Source organism: Lepus europaeus, chromosome 19 (genome assembly GCF_033115175.1).
Source record: "Lepus europaeus isolate LE1 chromosome 19, mLepTim1.pri, whole genome shotgun sequence".
Taxonomy (NCBI): domain Eukaryota; kingdom Metazoa; phylum Chordata; class Mammalia; order Lagomorpha; family Leporidae; genus Lepus; species Lepus europaeus.
The window spans coordinates 35,869,614-35,887,448 of NC_084845.1; the positions used below are offsets into that span (position 1 = coordinate 35,869,614).

Genomic DNA, 17,835 nt, shown 5'->3' on the forward strand with positions numbered 1-17,835 from the left:
CTGTTTAATCTGAGAGGCGGAGCGACAGCTGGGGAGAGTTGCCATCTGCTGGTTCACTCCCTGGACGGCTGGGACTGGGCCACACCGAAGCTGGGAGCCAGGAACTCAATCCAGATCTCCCGGGTGGGTGGCTGGGACGCAGTTACTTGGGCCATTACCACTGCCTTCTCGGGTCAGCATTAGCAGGAAGCTGGAGCTAGGAGCTGGAGCCTGGAATCCAGTCCTGGCACTCTGACGTGGATGGCAAGCATCTTAGATTTTATTTATTGATTACGTAGAGTTATAGAGAGAGGGATAGACAGAGGGAAAGATCTTCCATCTACTGGCTCACTCCCCAAATGGCCGCAACAGCCGGAGCTGGGCAGATCAGAAGCCAGGAGCCAGGAGCTTCTTCTGGGTCTCCCATGCAGGTGCAGAGGCCCAAGCACTGGGGCCATCCTCCGCTGCTTTCCCAGGCGCGTTAGCAGGGAGCTGGATCAGAAGAGGAGCAGCTGGGTTTCAAACCGGCACTCAAATGGAATGCTGATGCCACAAGCAGAGGTTTAACCTACTGTGCCACAGCGCCAGCCCCAATTGCAAGCATCTTACCCACTAGGCTAAACAGCCCTCACCCCTCGACTACTTCCTGAAGTCCAGTCAGAGAACAGTGGTCTGTTCTTCCTCTGGAGACAAACCTGGCCTTTTGACTGTCAGCGCCTGGCTTCTAGAGGCATTTCCAAAGGTCATTTTGCAGCCTCGAGGACTGACTCTAAAACGGAAGCCCTCCCAGGATGCAGCCCCACCCCCAGTGTGGGAGCCCCCAGGAGCCCTTGTGAGCAGGAGGCCAGTGGCCTCAGGCACATGCGGTAGCTGGCTGGCCAGGGGGAGAGGATTAATGTAGGCTCCTGACTCTCAGCTCAAACCAGCCCAGGGGAGGAGAAACCTCATCAGCTCAGAGCGCAAGTGAGCTAGTCACGTGGACAGTTCAATCAAGGCCAGCTCTGGTCTGGGCTGTCTTTAGAGCCAGAAGCAAGGGCACAGGGCGATGCAAAGGCTCGGCTAAGTTAATCAGCTGCATGAGCAGGACCGCAGCCTGGAACGATGCTTACAAAGAAGGAGCCACCGTACTGACATCCGGGATGTGCATTAGCTTTCTAAGGGGCCTTCAGAAATGTCCCCAGTGTGGCCATCACAATCGACCCTTGAGTTTGGAGCCCGAGGCCACGTGCCCTTTCTCAGTCATCTAAGGCCCCATGGGAGACTGGGGTGAGAGCCCCGCCCTCCTGTCTCCCCACCAGAGCTGAATCTATCAGAGTGCGGGGCCCCTGGGCAGAAACAAGCCTGGGTTTGTAAATTGACTCTTCCAGAAGTTGGGGGACTGTCTTTAAGATCCTCAACATCTAGTCCAGGGCAGAGCACATCGAGATACAAACTTGTGTTCTGCTGGTTTTGATGGAAACTCTTCAGTTTGCATAACCTCTTATTCCTTTCAAAATTGTTATTTATTTAAGAGCCAGAGGGAAGGAGAAAGAGAAAGAGAACTCTTATCTAACGGTTCGCCCTCCAAATGACCGCAATGGCAGGGCCTGGGCCAGGCTGAAGTAGGGCTCCAGGAACTCAATCCAGGTCTCCCACTTGAGTAGCAGGGACCCAACTAGCTTCAGCCATCACCTGCTTCTCCCCGGGGTGCACATTAGCAGGAAGCTGGAATCCAGAGCAGAGCCAGAACTCAAACCCAGGCCCTTGGATACAGGATCCCCCATCCTGACCGGCAGCCTAGCCACGAGGCTAAATACCCGCCTAAGTGGTTTCAACTTACAAGGAAGCGCCATGCGGTCTCATCTGATCATCAGAGCAACGCCTCAACAACAGGTGAGGCGAACATTTTCACCACGGCCACTTTGGAGACGAGGAGACTGTGGCATTTCCCTCACTTCCCCAAGGTCCTCCTGGCTGGGTTCGTGGGTAGCATTGAGGCTCAAGTGCAAAGTCTGTGCCCTCAACTAATCCCCACTATGCCACCTGCTGAGAAACCTAGCTCGACCCTGGAAATGGGGGAGCCGGGTCTCCTGGGAGGCTGGGATCACTGACACGCCTGCTTCCCCAGGGGCATGGGTGTACACAGCCACCTGGGCCTCTAACCACGGCTCCGTGCAGCTCTGGGGCTACACCACAAGGCTCGGAGTCACTGAGGATGGGTCCTCTCTCACCTCCAGCTGCAGGAACGGGGGCGTCAGCAGACAGATGGCAGCCATGGTTACTAGTTTCCTGGCCTGGAACCAAGAACGTGACCTCCTAATAATATCCACCTCTCTGAAACTAAAATGCCAGATGTATGCAAAGCGCTTCGCCTAGTAAGTGCTGGAAACCCGTGTGCTCTGCCATCAGAGGAGACGGCAAGGGTGTAGCACCAGCTGACACCCTGTCATCGCACAGAGTTAAGTGTGTGTGTGTGTGTGTGGTTTTCTCCTTTTGAAGTGGCGTACAGACCTACCGTAGGAGCACGAAGAAGCCGACGGCAAGGCCGGCCACCACCAGCAGGACGGCAGGAAACACAGCCGCCAGGATCACGAGAATAAACAGCACCATGAAGAACTGCTGCAGGAAGCTCTCTGCGTGGAACGGTAGCCTCACATCCAGCTCATCCATGTCTTTGGAAAAGCGGTTCATCAGCCTGCCGGTGGGAGTCGTGTCGAAGAAGCTCATTGGGCTCTTTAAGATCTGTGGACCAAAGCAGAGAGCCACGAAAGTCAAGGTCAGCGGTTAGTAAACCCGTGGCCACCCAGCTGGGGCTGCGGTGGCAAAGGCAGGGCCCGACCTTGTTTCCTGGCAAAGTGAGGCTGCTCCCTACCCTTGTGGCCGTCGTGAATGGGGGTGAGTGGGGGAGAGAGCTGGAGTGGACACGGAGGTCCACAGAGAGACCCCCTGCAAATCTCAAGTGCAACCAGGATAGGAGAGGTGGGTGCCTTTGGAGGAGGGAAGGATTTGATGCCCCAGGGCCCTAAAAGGTCAAGCTCCCCTTTCTCCTTCTGTCCCCAAAGTGCAACTACCACCCATGCACTTCAGCCAGGGCCCTCATAGCCAATGCCTGCTACTTAGCAGCGGTGGACTGAGGTGGGGGCCAGGAGCAGAAGCACCTGCTGGGGTCCCTGTTGTACTCAGGGTTCCTTGGAGCAGATGACCTCTTGGCCTGCACATACCCCTACCCCAACCTCAGCCTAGCTTAAGGGTGCATGGGGTGCTCCTAACAGCCCTCCCCCCCTCCCAGGTGCTCATGAGATAGTCTATAGGCTGTCACCTTGTCAAACACTCTGTCGTGCAGCGAAGAGGACGCCATCAGCGTGGTCTTGGTGAAGGTGAAGCCTTTGGCGATGCCGAAGAACAGCACGGCCCCCATGCTGGCCACGTACACCCACTGGTACATGTGCTGCCCCATGTCTGCCAGGACCTCGCCCACCTCACACACACTCTTGTTGCCCTGGGAGCTGCAGGTCACCTTGGGAGAAGAGCAAGAGAAACACCAAGAATGGGTGGGCTCTCAGGAGAAGGTGGGGGCAGTCCAGAGAGCAGAGACTCAAAACGAGGTGTTTGATGGCTCAGCATGAGCCATCGGGTGGGTAAAGTCAAGCCAGGTCCCCTTTGGGACCTCTGGGCCATGCATGCTTCTTCCATGTAGGCAGCCACAAGCCCAAGGGGCACCTGATGTGCCCTTGGCACAGTCTCTGGGGAAAACAAAGCAGCTGAAAAGGTGCACACGGGCAGTCACCCAGAAGCTACCTACGCCCCATGGGACCCTAAGTGAGGCCAGGCCAAGGAGATCCAGAAGCGAGCAGCAAATCTGGAGCCCAGCCCCACCAGGGGGCCCCTCAGTCCTTGCCCTGTCCCCTTCCCAAAGGCCAACTGGGAGGGCATGGGGAGGTGGGGGGAGGGGACATGGCCCTTGGTCTCCGATGAGGGGAGGGGCCTGGTGAACAGGAGGGGCTCAAAGCGCTGCTCCGCCCTGGCCGGGCCCGCACCATGTCGCCAGCGTCTCTAAAGGCACAGCCCACCTTCTCCTCCTCCTCCTGAGAAACTGGCAGGTTCCTACTCCTCCGGGCCCTGAGCTGAAAGTCAACACTGCCTTTGGGGACCAGACAAGCGTCTTTCTTCCAAATGCCATTTTGCTGATGACAGTAATAGCGGAAATGTAAACCAGAGGCGGCTGATGGATGAGCCGCCAAGAAACAAGCAGACGCGCCCCTGGGGATGCCCTGATGAAAGGCCCAGTGGAAACGGCCATCTTCCTGGGCCTTCTGCTGTGCCCAGCGTCGTGGGGGGAGGGGGGCGGCAGGCAAACACCTGGCCTGCCACTGCTGCTGCTTCCTGCCCAGTGGCCTGCTGGGGAAGCTCGGAGACCGGGAGTGGACCCCGCCGTGACCTGCGCCTCAGACTCCCCAGGGGAGGGGCTCGTCCGGAGCGAGTGGGTTTGGGGAGACTCTGGAGATCCTGGTGATGGTCTGTCCAGGTTGTGCTGCCCACTGGCCTACTCCTGCCCACGCCCCAACCTCACCTGCCTTCGGTTGTCATAGCAACAGAGGTAAACAAAAATGTGATCACGGAGGATGGGCTGGCACCACTCCCCCACAGCACTCCTGGGGGCCCTGAAAAGCTCTGGAATCATTGGCCAAAATCTGGGAGAGCTCCCAGCCAGCTTGAGGGAGAACGACCTTTTGGAGCTAAGGAGGAGCTAAGGAGGCAGGAAAGGGCTCCCGGTGGCCCTGGAGCATCTGCGGGAACTGAGTGTGACTGCTCATCCCGTTCCCGCAGAGGCCAACCCCGGGGACAGAGCCCTGTGGAACTCTCTGGCACTGGACAGTGCCGGGGACAAGATGCCAGCTGCTCTTCAGTAGGGGGAAGGCAGACATCTGGGTGAGACTTTCGTAGCCTCCCCTGGTCATTCCTCAGAGGATGCTAAGACCCCTGGCTACAAAAGGGACCCTGTCTGTCCTGCCCTGCTCGCCCCCACACACGCCATCTGGGACGGGCGCCTCTCTGCCAGCCCTTTGACATCTGCTGCAGGGGGCGCCGGGGAATGCAGAGGCACTGCTGGTCTCGGGGCGTTGGAGGGGATTTCAGGTGGGGTAAGCACCTGCCCTGGAAGTCTTGTACGTGGGCGGAGGCGAGCGAGTGACCTCGAGGGCGACCTTTGCGCCCCGAGACACAGCCTCAGCGTTTTCCAACGCCGGGGCAAACTCACCTGGGAGCCTTTGTCTAACCAGAGACCCAGCCACCAGTTGCTGAAGGCGGAGCTGCCGATCATGAGGAGGAAGAGAGACACCGCGAGGAGAGAGAGCAGGTACCCTGCGGGGGGGGGGGGGGGGGGGGCGGCCGGGGGTCACTGAGGCCACAGGGGCAGCCATGGCCTGGCCTTCCTTGGGACCCAACCCTCATGGGAAAGTCAAGGCCTGCAGAAAGGGACCCTCACCCCTGGGGACCCCCCTCTAAGAAGGCTGAAACAGCACAACTGGGTGTCGGACCCCCTCACCCCAACAAAGACGTCTATTCCGTCTGGTTGGAAAATGGGCCCAAATTGCCATCCCATTGGCAAACCACCAATGTGCACTTTAACAGGAGAAACTCAGTACTCTTGAAAAACAGACAAGTAGGGACTGGTGTTATGTGCAGTGGGTTAAGCCTGCACCAGCATCCCATATGGGCACCGGTTCGAGACCTGGCCGCTCCACTTCCAATTCAGCTCCCTGATAATGGACTGGGAAAGCAGTGGAATACATCCCAAGTGCTTGGGTCCCTGTACCCACATGGGAGACACAGAGGCAGTTCCAAGCTCCTGGCCTAGCCCCAGACATTGTGGCCATTTGGGGAGCGAACCAGTAGATGGAAGATGTGTGTGTGTGTGTTTGTGTGTCTCCCTCTTTCTATGTCACTCTGCCTTTCAAATAAATAAATACATTTTTTAAAAAGGGAATCAAGATGAAATAAAAATCAAGCATTTCATTTTTTAAAAAATATCAATAAAGGGGCAGGTGCTGTGGCACAGTGGGCTAAGCCTCTGCCTGCAGTACCAGCATCCCATATAGGCTCTGGTTTGTGTCCCGGCTGCTCCACTTCTGATCCAGCTCTCTACTATGGCCTGGGAAAGCAGAGGAAGATGGTCCAAGTGCTTGGGCCTCTGTACCTGTGTGGGAGACCCGGAAGAAGCTCCTGGCTCCTGGCTTCTGATTGGCCCAGATCTGGCCGTTGGAGCCATAAGGGGTATGAACCAGTGGGTAGAAGACCTCTCTCTCTGTCTCTCCCTCTCTCTGTCTGTAACTCTACCTCTCAAATAAATAAATAATCTTTTTAAAAAGCAATAAAAATGCAGTCTTGTGGAGGAGAGACTGGGAACCAAACCATGGATGTGCTTTGCACACCAAGACAGGAATCTTGTATGAAAAGCAGGGCAGGAACCGAGTGCTACCGCAGGCAATGAGAGGGAAAGGGTTCAGAAGAGCCAGCGCTGGTTCATGCTGCTGCCTGCCCGGCCACCTGGCTGCAGGAAGAGAGGGTCTGGCGGCTTTAATAGAGATGAAGCATGATCCCACTTAAAAGGCCCTATTATCAGGCTCTAGTTTTTAGGAAGAGAAAAATAAAAGCCTTGATAAATAGTCCAAGCCCTTGTAGTTGTTCAAGAATTCGGAAAATGTGAACCCAGCAGTTTAAGAGGGGAATACATGCAAATTAGATGCGGAACCTCCAGAAGCCTTAACGTATGTGTGGTACGTTCTCCAGGTCACCGTGCCTTCCCGGGGGGACTCCGTCTGGACCAGCTGGTGTGCAGGCACTGAGGAGGCAAGCACAAGTCCCGGGTGGGCTCCCTTCCGAACACCCCCCCCTCACGGGCCCCAGCCTCCCCGAGCCCCACGCTTCCTCACTTCCGGTACACCTGTGCTCATTGCAGCATACTTGAGCTCTGTGAAGTAGGCTTTTGGTCTTTTGAGACAACACCGACTATGTGCTCAACCCTGGGGATCCTGGGGTTATCTTGAGCTGTGTCTCCCCAAACCAAGCAGAGGATGTGAGTACCGGGACAATTGGCTCTGCAGGGTCTGCACTGAAGTCAAACAGCCATGGATTAAAAACACCTGGGAATGGGGCTACTGGGGTTCAGCCAGTGATGTGGCCGCTTTCAATTCGGGCATCCCCTGTGAGCGCGGGTTTTGAGTCCTGGCGGCTCCACTTCCGGTCCAGTTCCCTGCTAAGGCTCCTGGGAAGCAACGGAAGTTGGTCCAAGTTCATGCACCCCTGCCACGTATGTGGGAGCCCCAGATGGAGTTCCAGGCCTGGTCCAGCCCCAGCCATTTTGGTCATTTGGAGAGTGAACCAGCACATGGAAGATTTCTCTCTTTCTCTCTCTCTTTCTCTCCTCTCTCTCTCTGCCTTTCAAATAAATAAATCCTTTTAAAAAGAGTGGTGGAAGGTAAGGAAGGCAAGGCCACATCAAAAGGAGTTATCATCAAGCCAGCAACCCCTGTGGACAGCCAGAGCTCAATCCGATAGCAGAGACATCTGAGAGGCAGCGTAGACACACAGAACGTGACGGCAGGGAACCTCTGGCCAGTGAGTGAGGCTGCTCCCTGGGAGGGTCAGCTCCCAGCGCCTGTAGCTGGACTCGTACTGGCAGCTCTCAGGGGGAGCCCCCCAAGGGAGGCAGTGGTTGGGAGTGGGGCTGGATGCCCGACTGAAGTGGCAGGGTGCCTGCCACGTGTCCCTACAGCCGTGCGTGAAGGAGGCCCTGCCTGCAGCAGACAAACCTTCCAGGCAGCTGCGTGAGCTCCTGAGGCCCTCCAGGCGGCAGCCCCAAGTCCTCACCTGCACTGCCCAAGGGGAAGGTAAATGCCGGTCAAGTTCTCGTGAAACAGCGTTGCAGAGGCACAGCGATGCCGCCTCCACAGCTCCCAGCAGCCAGTGCTGAATGCACGGCTCTCTCTCCTCTCCTCCACGGAAGGGCAAGGAAAGCCAGCTCCGGAGCAGAACCACAACTCAAGCCTGGATAGCGCTGTATGTCCCCAGCCCCAATCAGCCAAGCTGCCATACAGCAGAGGGGCCTGGCAGGAGAGACCTGCCCGGGAAACTGGCGCCCCCTGGAAGGGCTCCCACTCCAGGGCTGGAACACGAGGGTGGGGCCTCGGCGTGTGGGCACCCTGGAGAGCCCTCCGGGGACTGGGCACACCCTGGAGCCTCCCCGAGGAGACACCCCATGGCCTGCCCTTGCCAAACGGCGGGGCAGCCTGTAACTGGCTCACAGCATCGCCTCCTCCTGCAGCTGTCAGAGCACGGAACCGCCGACTGTTTATCCTCTAAGGCAAAATTGTACCAGTGCCATCTTCCTCTCCAGAAGAGGGGGCGTGGTGAGAACTCAAAAAGAGCAGGGCTCTCTCTCTCCACTGGACCCTAAATCCTTTCTCCCCCGAGGTGCGAGGGGGTGTCCCTGCATGTCAGTTCTGCTGGGAAGCCCCCGAGCGGCGCTGTGGATGCTGTCTTTCGGAACGCACCTGCGTTGGCCATAAGCACCATGGAAGGTGGCAGAGTGCACTGATGCTTGCTTTTTAAGTTCACATTTCCCCATCTCTGAGATCTGGATGTGCCTTCCACCCGACAGGCATTTAATTGCGGGAGATTTTTTTTCCCTTTCTAAATGGCACACAAAATGATCGTGGTCTTATCAGGCAGACAGCATCTTAAATTTGATTAAATGGATTAAGTTTTGTGGGTCTTTTTAGCTACATGTTACTGAGGAACCGAACTGCAATGCGGAAGGTGCTTTGAAGGATGTTGATCCTGCTGTCGCCGCGTCAGGCCCAGGGACCGGAGCGGGTGGGAATGGACTACGGGGCAGGTGGAGGGGTGAAGGCAGCAGTGTCTACAGAGGTGAAGAGGCGCTTCAGCTGCCTGGCCCTGGCCAAGCTCGTCTCTCCTCTGCCTTCCCAGAATGTCCTCATGCCCCCAGCCTCGAACCCTCCACCTGCCCGCACCTTCCTACCCACAGTGTGCCCCAGCAAACCTCTGCACAACCCTGAAGGACCCGACCCAAAGACCACCCCCTCTGTGAAGCCCTCCTGGATTTGTCTCTTACTCTCACTCCAATCCCCCGACTCCCACCATAGTGTCCCACAGTCATCCATTTGCCTGTGACCCCACCAGACTGTGAGACCCTGAAGATGTGGCCATCCTTTCTCCCTGCCCGGCCTCACTGAGGACCTGGCAAACAGCACAGGGCTTGGTCCTCTTTGCTGTGAGACTGAATCACCTTGTCCCACCTGGATTCCCTCACTGCTTCCCCGTCCTCTCTCAGTGCCCCCCATAGAGAGTGGGACACCATCCCTGTGCTGGCCTCGCTTCTCCTCGGATGAGTCCCTGGGCATTGCTCGATCTCTGCTACTACCAGTAGTAACTACTGATCCCTACTAGTAGTAGTAGTAACTAATGGCCCATACTATTAGTAGTAGTGGTAACTATTGCTCCCTCCTACTATGAGTAGTAACTACTGCCCATCATACTATTAGTAGTAATTACTGATCCCTCCCACTACTAATAGTAGCTATTGATCCCTCCTATGACTAGTAGAAACTTCTGACCTCCTACTAGTAGTAACTATTGACCCCTCCTACTACTAGTAGTAACTATTGATCACTCCTGCTAGTAGTAGTAACTAATGACCCCTACTAGTAATAGTAATTATTATTCCCTACTACTACTAGTAGTAACTACTGGCCCCCTTCCACTACTAATAGTAACTACTGGTCAATACTACTAGTAGTAGCAGCTATTGATCTCTACTAGTAGTAACTATTTCTCCCTCCTAGTACTAGTAGTAACTATTACTCCCTTATACTACTAGAAGTAACTATTGCTCCCTCCTACTATTATTAGTAGCTGTTGACCCCTCCTACTACTGGTAGTAACTATTGCTCCCTCCTACTACTAGTAGTAACTATTGACACCCCCTACTACTAGTAGTAACTATGGTGTGGTAGTTGCCAGGACAGTCATGAGCATAGTGACCATGGAGGGTCACTGCGCCACAGTGCTCAGCACTTCGTCTACAGTGTCTCATTTAATTTAATCTAAGAACTTCTGTGGCTGGTGCTAGAACCTCCCCATTTTACGAATTAGGACAGCAAGGTTCAGAGCTCACTCAAGGTCACAGAGCCAGGAAGTGGTAAAGCCGAAGTCTGGACTCAGGCAAGTGAACCCCAAGGCTCACACGTACGATTCCAGCTGCCCAGAATGACAATCCCACTGGCCGGAAGTAAGAGACACTTGGCGTGCCTGCCCTTTCTGTCCCACACGGGAGATGCCCAACGCATTCCAAACAGCATCTATGGCGGAGAACACGGGGTAGGTACCTTTCACATCAACAAATTCCGGGGCTGTTTCAGATTCTCTCCCTTCATCTTTCTCCTCTCCTGGAGCCAACACTAGGGTGAGAAATACAGAGAGCTCTGTGCCCAGGCGGGCGCCCGGGGCAGCAGGGGACTGGGGCTCTCGCTCCACTTGTACCAGTCTCCTGGCTTCTCTCTGCGGGGCTCTCCTTGAGGGCTTCCAACATGGCTGCGTTGTAGATGTGTTCGGGGTCCTGGAGACAGAAGGGGCTAGATGACAGCCTCTCTCCCCGGCCAGGCTGGAGGGACGGCAGCAAGGGCAGGTGCCGTCTTCCCCCGGCCCAGGTGCATCCGTGCTACCTTAAACTGTAAGCCTCGAAGGTTGTGGACGAGCTTGGCATAGCGCCCTCGCTCCTCCATCAGCTCCTTGTGGGTGCCCTTCTCACAGATCTCTCCGTCTTCCAGCAAAATGACCTCGTCACAAGACTCCAAGAACTGCAGGGGCGGGGAAGGGATCCACGGTGAGCACCAGCCTTGGCGAGAGGGGGCGGCGCCTGCACCCAACACTTACCCAGCGGCGCCTGGGGCTCACCCTGTCCAGGGGTTCTCACCACCGATGTGTGTGATTCTCACCTGGTCCAGGGGTTCTCACCACTCTCGGTATGCCCTTGTGTATCGGTCAGCTTCCCTGGCCTCCACCCACCAGATGCCAACCGCACCCCTCCCCCAGCTGTGACAAGCAGAAAATGACCCCGGACACTGCCAAATGCCCCCCACGGGGGGACCACCGATCTAGCACCCGGGAGTAGGAAAGCCAGGCTCTGGCATTCGCAGTGAAACATATGGATTCTTCCTTTGTTTCGGCTGCTCCCCAGTGAGATCTGAATGTGGAAAATGGACGTGGTGCTTGTTGCAGCCAAGAGTGGGTGGAGAGGGGACATGGGATCTCCACACTGGCCCTCCTCTTCCCAGGGCCACCTCCCCATCCCCTAGGAGAGGCTGTGCCCTAAAATCGGAGCTACCACTAATGCTGGCATCCCATGCTTTTCGCCCAGAGCACCTCTGCTTCTCTTGTGTGAATTCCCTTCATTTCCATATCACTCCTGTGAACAAACAGGGGTTTTCCTTTCATTCTGGAAGGCAACAGGAGAGCTGTCCCTGTAGGGTCAACTCCTGGGAGGGCAGGAAGCCCCCTCCTGCAGGCGGACAAGACGCTGATGCCACCTTTAAGAGGCCTTTGCAGGGTGGGGCCGGAGGCTTCCCCCTGAATGGCAGTGTCCATCAAGGTCAAGGCAACCTTGGGCTCTCTTGATTAAAAACCTGAAAGACAGAGCTACATTGGGTTATTAGACACCTGACGGGGGTGCAGCTGACATCCTGGACAGCTCCAGCCTTGCCACCTCCCTCAGACTGACTGCCCAGCTCCCTGTCCACTTGCCCCGCAAGCAGGAGCATGCTGGCTCTCCACGTCAATTGAGTTGCTTGCGGACAGAGCCTTCTTCCAGAAAACGACCTCTCGCCTTTGCATGGTGTCTTCTACCTTCCTGCAGCCTGCTCTGCTCTCCCGGTCTCCCCCGACCCCAGCATTTCAAGCAGCAGGCGACTTGATCAGCAGCTGATTTTCCCGGGGGGAGGGACGGTTGGAGGACTGAGGCCTGTTACAGCCCCACATCGTTCTCTGGCTGTGCTGGGGCTCACACCCCAGGCCCTGCAGCTCCTGAAAAGTGAAAGTCTCTCTGGCCAGCCAGCCCCAGGTTCGCTCCAGCGAGATGAGGGGAATTGGAGCAGCTTTGCTCTCAAACTCAGGAATCCGACCCCGGGTTGGGTAGCCATGGCTTCCCGCAGGCCTCATTCCATTGATTTCCTCACGTAGGAAGCGCCCTCGGCCAGCCCAAGTACTCAGAAGCATCCAGAATCAAACCAGCAGAGACATGCTCTGGAAAAGCCTGGGGGCTCCAGTTCTGGGCCCGAGTCCCCTCCTCCTCAGCACCAGGGGCCAGACCCAGGTTCTGGTGCCACCTGGTGGCTGCCTGCCTCCTCTGCCAGGTAAAGCATGAAGTTAAAATGACCTTGGGGAAGGCAGACCTGGAGGAGGCTGTGGCCTGAGGTGACCTTTCCTGCCTCGGCCCCATCGCTGCTTAGTGAGTCTCAGTGATGGACCAGCACTGACGTCGTGACGCCCCTTCCATGGGGACTCCCAGAGAGGCAGTTCTGACCCACAGGGGCACAGGCCCAGGAGGGCTCCCTAGGTCCCCAGGACCCCTCAGGAGGACGGACCTCCCCCTCCCCGCAGCAGACTGTCTTCAGAAGGTGGTGGCCACAGTTACAAGCCTGGCTGGGCCAGAGCCATTCCCAGTCCAACAGTTGTCCCCTCCACCCTGACCAGGGGCCAGCAGAGGAACTGGGAGCTCTCATCCACACCAGTCCAGCTTCCTGCAGGGGTGGAGCCCACTCAGAGGAAACCCAGCCTCCACGCACAAAACACAAATGCCAGGAGCTTACTCTGGGGTGAGAACCAAGCCCTGGACAAAAGCGGGCTCGGGTTCAGGTAGGAGCTCAGCGATGGGAATGCCTGGTTCCCTGGAAAAGATCCTAAAGCAGGCTGCAGCGTCCTGTAGCCATGGCAACCTCCTGGCTTCTGTTCCCCTCCCCCTCTTCGAGGCAATGAGCCCTTGTTGAAGTTGCTCCCTGTGGGTAGCAGGAGAGCAGAGAAGCCAGGCAGGACTCTGCCCCCTGCCCCGACAGGCTCCTCAGTGTAGGACAGCCCCAGGGGCCCTCTCCTCTCACAGGGACCACACATGCACCTGCTCACACACACAGCGGGGGACTCGCTGTGCAAAGAGGAGAGGGAGACAGTCTAGGCAGGGGGACACCTGGCTTGAGGCAGAGCAGAGAGGGAGCCTTGGGGGACCGACATGGGGATGACTGGCCCCATCCTGCCACGCTCTCAGGCTCACTCAGGGCCAGCCAATGGAGTGGCTCTGGGCAGGGAGAAGCTCCCGAAAGCCTTAGCATTAGCCCCAAACTCCAAGCCTCCAGCTCTTTCCCCTGGAGGTGATGCCATCCGCCCAGGCAAGGCACCCCGGCCTCAGGCCTGCCCAGCCCTGGCTGGAGGAAGGGTGGGGGATGTCTGCTTCCTCTGGCTCCCTGTCTGCTCCTCTCCGGGGCCCAGAGCTGAAGGAGGAGTCCCCAAGTCCACCCCACAGGCTGCAGTTCAAGGGAAGAAAGGCCTTGTCCACGGAGCCCAAAGATATGGCCAATAGAGGCCGTGCTGAGCCAGGAGCCGGCAGGGCCATGTGCAAGCCAGGATGGCTGCGGGATGGTGGAGGAGGAGTCATGGGTCCCTCCTGCGTCCACAGCTCCCTCCTGCCCTGTCCCAGGTGAGGAAAGAGGGCACTCCCCGAGCACCAGGAACCCTCCAGTGCTGTGACCCCATGGGCCCCGCGTGTCCCGGTCACCTGCAGCTGGTGGGTCACCAGGACGACCGTCCTCCCCCTGAGCGTCTTCCTGATGCACTCCTGGAAGACGTGCCTGCCCACGTGGGCATCCACGGCCGACAGGGGGTCGTCCAGCAGGTAGAGCTGACGGTTGGAGTAGACGGCGCGCGCCAGGCTGATCCTCTGCCTCTGCCCTCCGGAGAGGTTGAGGCCGCGCTCCCCGATCTGTGGACAGGGACAATGCCTCCTGCGGTCAGCTCTCAGAGAACAGGAGCTTCCTGCAGCCCCTCTGGGGTCCAAGTTCCTCCAGCCCTCACAGGGCCGTGGGGCACACTGCACAGTGGCGAGCGGGGGGCTCTGCTTCCCCCACCTCCCCGAAGCCTGGTGGGCTGTGACAACCAGGGAAAGCTCTTCTGATGCTGCTCCGTGGGTGCCTGACTCCTGAAACAGCCTCCCTCCCCCCGATCAGGACCATCAGCACCACAGGGAAGTATTTGAGCTGAAAGCTCTGAGAAAAAGGAGCAATGGGCAGGAGGGAGAGGTGGCTGGGAGCAGATGGACCAGGGAACCTGCTGCTGCTTCCTTGTGGAGCGCTGACGCCCAGTGAGTGATGCCAACCTCTGCCCAGCGAGGACCCCAGTCTCTATGTCCATCCTCACTTCCCTAAGGCCTGGCTCTGTACCAGGCCAGACGAGGTGCTCAGGAAATCTTTCTTGAAAGGGTGGGCCAAACACAAGCAGGCTTGGTGCCATTCCTCCTGACATCCATCAAGGTCAGGCCCTGATGGAGAATTCAGGATGGGTAGGAGTGCAACTTTGCCTGCATCTGCTGGGCCCTTTCTGTCCTCTGGGGCCCCTGAGGGTGGAGCAGGTGGTGCCTGCTGGCCCCTTTGGACCTGGGCAAGGCAGCTGCAGTAGGGCGGAGCTCCCAGCCCGGCTCACCTCCGTCAGGTCTCCGTAAGGGAGGCTGCTCAGGTCCTTTTGAAGGCCACAGACACGAACCGTGTGCTGATACCTGTGGGCACAAAGGCCGCAAGTCAGCGGGGTGGAAAAGCCCCCCGCGCCACCGCCCCGGGGCTGCCCTGAGCTGTCCTGAAGGCACTGCTGGACCCAGTGCAGAGCTGGCTCAGGACCAGCCCCTCCTCTGGCGGGGTTCCTACCACCCAGGGAAGATGACGTCAACCCACCTGAACCCCCCAAAAGGGGACTCCAAGGGCTCAGACTGCTGGCACTGTCTGTAGAAGTCAGAGAAGGGGGCCACCTCCAAGGGCTGAGGTCCCTGGAGACAGCCTCCCAGAAGGTAGGGCTACAGCTAGGCTCTGATTGAAGAGCGAGCGTGTGTGGCTGGAGGTGAATGGCCCAGGGCTGGGGAGATTACAAATGGTACCCGACATCTGCCAAGCACCACCCCAATCCAGAAGGCTACTCCATCCACACATCACTCCCACCGGGTTGGAGCTAAGGAGTCTCCCCCAGCTCCGGGGGAAAATGAAGATGCCCAAAGAATGCCTTCAGCAGGGGAGGCCGAATGGGAGCAGGATCTTCACTCCTGGACCACTCAGCCTCTCTGATATGCTCTGCCCCCAACCCCAGCCCCCCAGCCAGCCCCAGGGTACACTGGCTCCTGCTCCAGCTGCCCGGGGTGCCAGTGGCAGTGCATGTGTGTCCTACCCAAGCAGCTGTGGGCCCCCCCATTTCTAGCAAGCCTGATGCTTGATGAGCTGCCTGTCTCCGTGGAGACTGAATGGTCGGTTGGTTGCTATCAGGAGCCTCTTTCCGCAATGTACAAGTCACACTTTGCAAAACACACCTTCCCGGTAAAGCGGTAGCAGCAAGGGAGAGGGCAGTGAGGCCATGAACAGCTGCAGGCTCCTGGCAGCTCTCGACGGCCCCTGGAACACAACCTGGGCACAGCTCGGGCCCAAGCTCAGGACTGCAGCACACAGTGATTGAGACCAGGGGCCTTGGCATCGGAACAATATGGCTTTGACTCCAGCCGGGTGACCTTAGGCAGGTGTCTCCTTGATCCTCACTCTCCGGGCCATAACACTGGACTGATAACTCGCACTGAGTTGTAGCGAGAATGGAGCAGGAATACACATGGAGAACCATGAGCAGTGTCTGGTGCATCGCAAAATCTCCATCGACGGGAGTTACCAGTAGTAGCATTACCTCGGACAGTCTTCAACGGCAAGACTCAGGCTGCTAACGGCAAGACTCGGGGTGCTCAGCACCTCTTCCTCCCCTTGCCACCCCCTCAATGTAAGTTTTCTCCCACACTCCTGCTTCCTGTGGCCCTGGGAGCCAGTTTCATCCTAGGAGCAAAGCCTCTGCTAAGGATGCCACATGTGAAGGGTGCACGGTCCATCCTCTCTTCCCGATCCCTCGTCCTCTTATGATCTCAGTGGCCGCTTTGCAGTCCACACAGGCTCCTGTCACCTGGGGTGTTCCTCTTTCCTGCGTTGTCACTTCAATGTATCACAGCCTCTTCCAGGCTTGAGCACTTTGAGGGCTAAGATGCATCTGTCCGCCATGGTGCCTTGCATATTGCAGCCATTTGGAAAATCGAGGATACTTGAAAAGTGAGATGAAATGCCCCGTATGTTGGTGCAGAAAAACCTTGTTGAAGTCCTTGCAAATGCATATTATAAAAATATGCATAGATTTCCAAAAATCTACACTCAAATAAACATCTTTGAATTCCATGTTCCACGAGTTTTTGAAGTGCCTTCGTGTTTGCCTCCTGAACATCGTTAATAAGTAAAGATCCCTCCTCCCAGCCTGCTTCTGCAGAGAGAAGGGAATCCAGGTGGCAGGTGGAGGAAGCACAGGCACCTGGGGCCAGGAGACACTGAGCCAAGGGGGTGGCTGGTGCCAAGGACTCCTGCCCTGAACAGACCTGCCTGCCACCCCTGAGCCTCCTGGTGACGGGATGTCATGGCCAGGGAAGAGGAGGTGACCTCTTGCTGGGAACCCACATGCTGGACAACGCCAGCCAACAGGACAGAGCTGGCGGGTTCAGGTAACATGACGAGAGAGTCCAAGCCACCACCAGAGAGTCGGCAGCCGGCTTCCTCTGATGAGCTCTGTTTCTCTCAGTGCTGCCTGGCCAGGGTTCTGGGTGAACCGCGGTCAGCTGCTCCAATGGGAACAGACGGTGCTGGGCTGGAGCTCCAGATGGAAATCCAAGACCCCAGCCTGCCACTTACTAACTTTGACCTTGGCTGAGTCCACTCCCTTTGGTGAGCCTGAACTTCTCCACCTATAAAATGGAAATGGAATGCCAGGACCTCTCGGAAAAAGGTGCTTACGGGATTCAAATGAAAAGCTGTGCATAACCACACACCAAGCTCAGCAAAGAACCTGACGACAGTATCTCCCCGGGGCTTAAAGTTCTATTCAAATCAAAGCACTCAGAGCGTATCCCAACCATTAGGGCGGGACCCCTGCTTTGTTTCCATGGCACCATTTCGAGGACACCCACAGCAATGAATGCACCTTGGTAGCACTGACGTCAATCAGTAATGCCAGGGCTGCTCCGTGGCATACTTGCTTCTCGCGACTTCAAGCACAATTTTGGTTACTCAGCCGAAAGCCATGCTGCCAGATCCATTTTTCCCCTAGGCAGACAACATATGCCCTGTTCCTGAGATCCTCAGAACATATGGGACCCAACCCAGGCACTGGAGGTTACAGTCTCTTCTCAGGGTGCGGTGACAGGTCTGCAGCAGGTCCTCTCCTGAACTCTCGGGTCAGGAGAGAAAACAACCGATGCCCGCGTGGTCTCATGAAGTTCCCGTCAGAACTCCTTACAGAGTCACTCAGACACCCGTACCAAAGGCAGTAGCCCCTGTCTCGGAGCCTACCAAATGCAAACGTGCCAAGAGCCTTAAAGGTTAATGTTACCTTTGTGGATCGTACTTTTCTCCAAATAATATGTTCTCTCTCACACTCCCATGAAAGATCCAGGCCTGCTGCGAAACGTAGGCCAAAGTTCCATTGACGGCCACGATCCCTCTCTGTAGCTGCATCTGGGAAGACAGGACCGTGGAACCTCCA

General features: G+C 57.0%; 1 protein-coding gene across 5 annotated transcripts in view; it reads right to left on the reverse strand.

Moving 5' to 3' along the window:
- Positions 1–17,835, reverse strand: part of ABCC12 (ATP binding cassette subfamily C member 12) — a 58,573-nt gene that overhangs the window by 16,814 nt on the left and 23,924 nt on the right. For 2 of the 5 annotated variants that reach the window (XM_062176630.1, XM_062176627.1), the window contains 10 exons: positions 17,683–17,807; positions 14,719–14,791; positions 13,799–14,002; positions 10,701–10,835; positions 10,519–10,594; positions 10,365–10,436; positions 6,710–6,799; positions 5,216–5,319; positions 3,278–3,475; positions 2,474–2,700 (listed from right to left, as the gene is read on the reverse strand). In XM_062176630.1, the coding sequence (XP_062032614.1) occupies positions 2,474–2,700; positions 3,278–3,475; positions 5,216–5,319; positions 6,710–6,799; positions 10,365–10,436; positions 10,519–10,594; positions 10,701–10,835; positions 13,799–14,002; positions 14,719–14,791; positions 17,683–17,807 (1,304 nt within the window). Of the gene's footprint in view, positions 1–2,473; positions 2,701–3,277; positions 3,476–5,215; positions 5,320–6,709; positions 6,800–10,364; positions 10,437–10,512; positions 10,595–10,700; positions 10,836–13,798; positions 14,003–14,718; positions 14,792–17,682; positions 17,808–17,835 lie in introns of those variants that run through there. The other 3 variants (XM_062176629.1, XM_062176628.1, XM_062176631.1) reach the window with 2 other exon arrangements.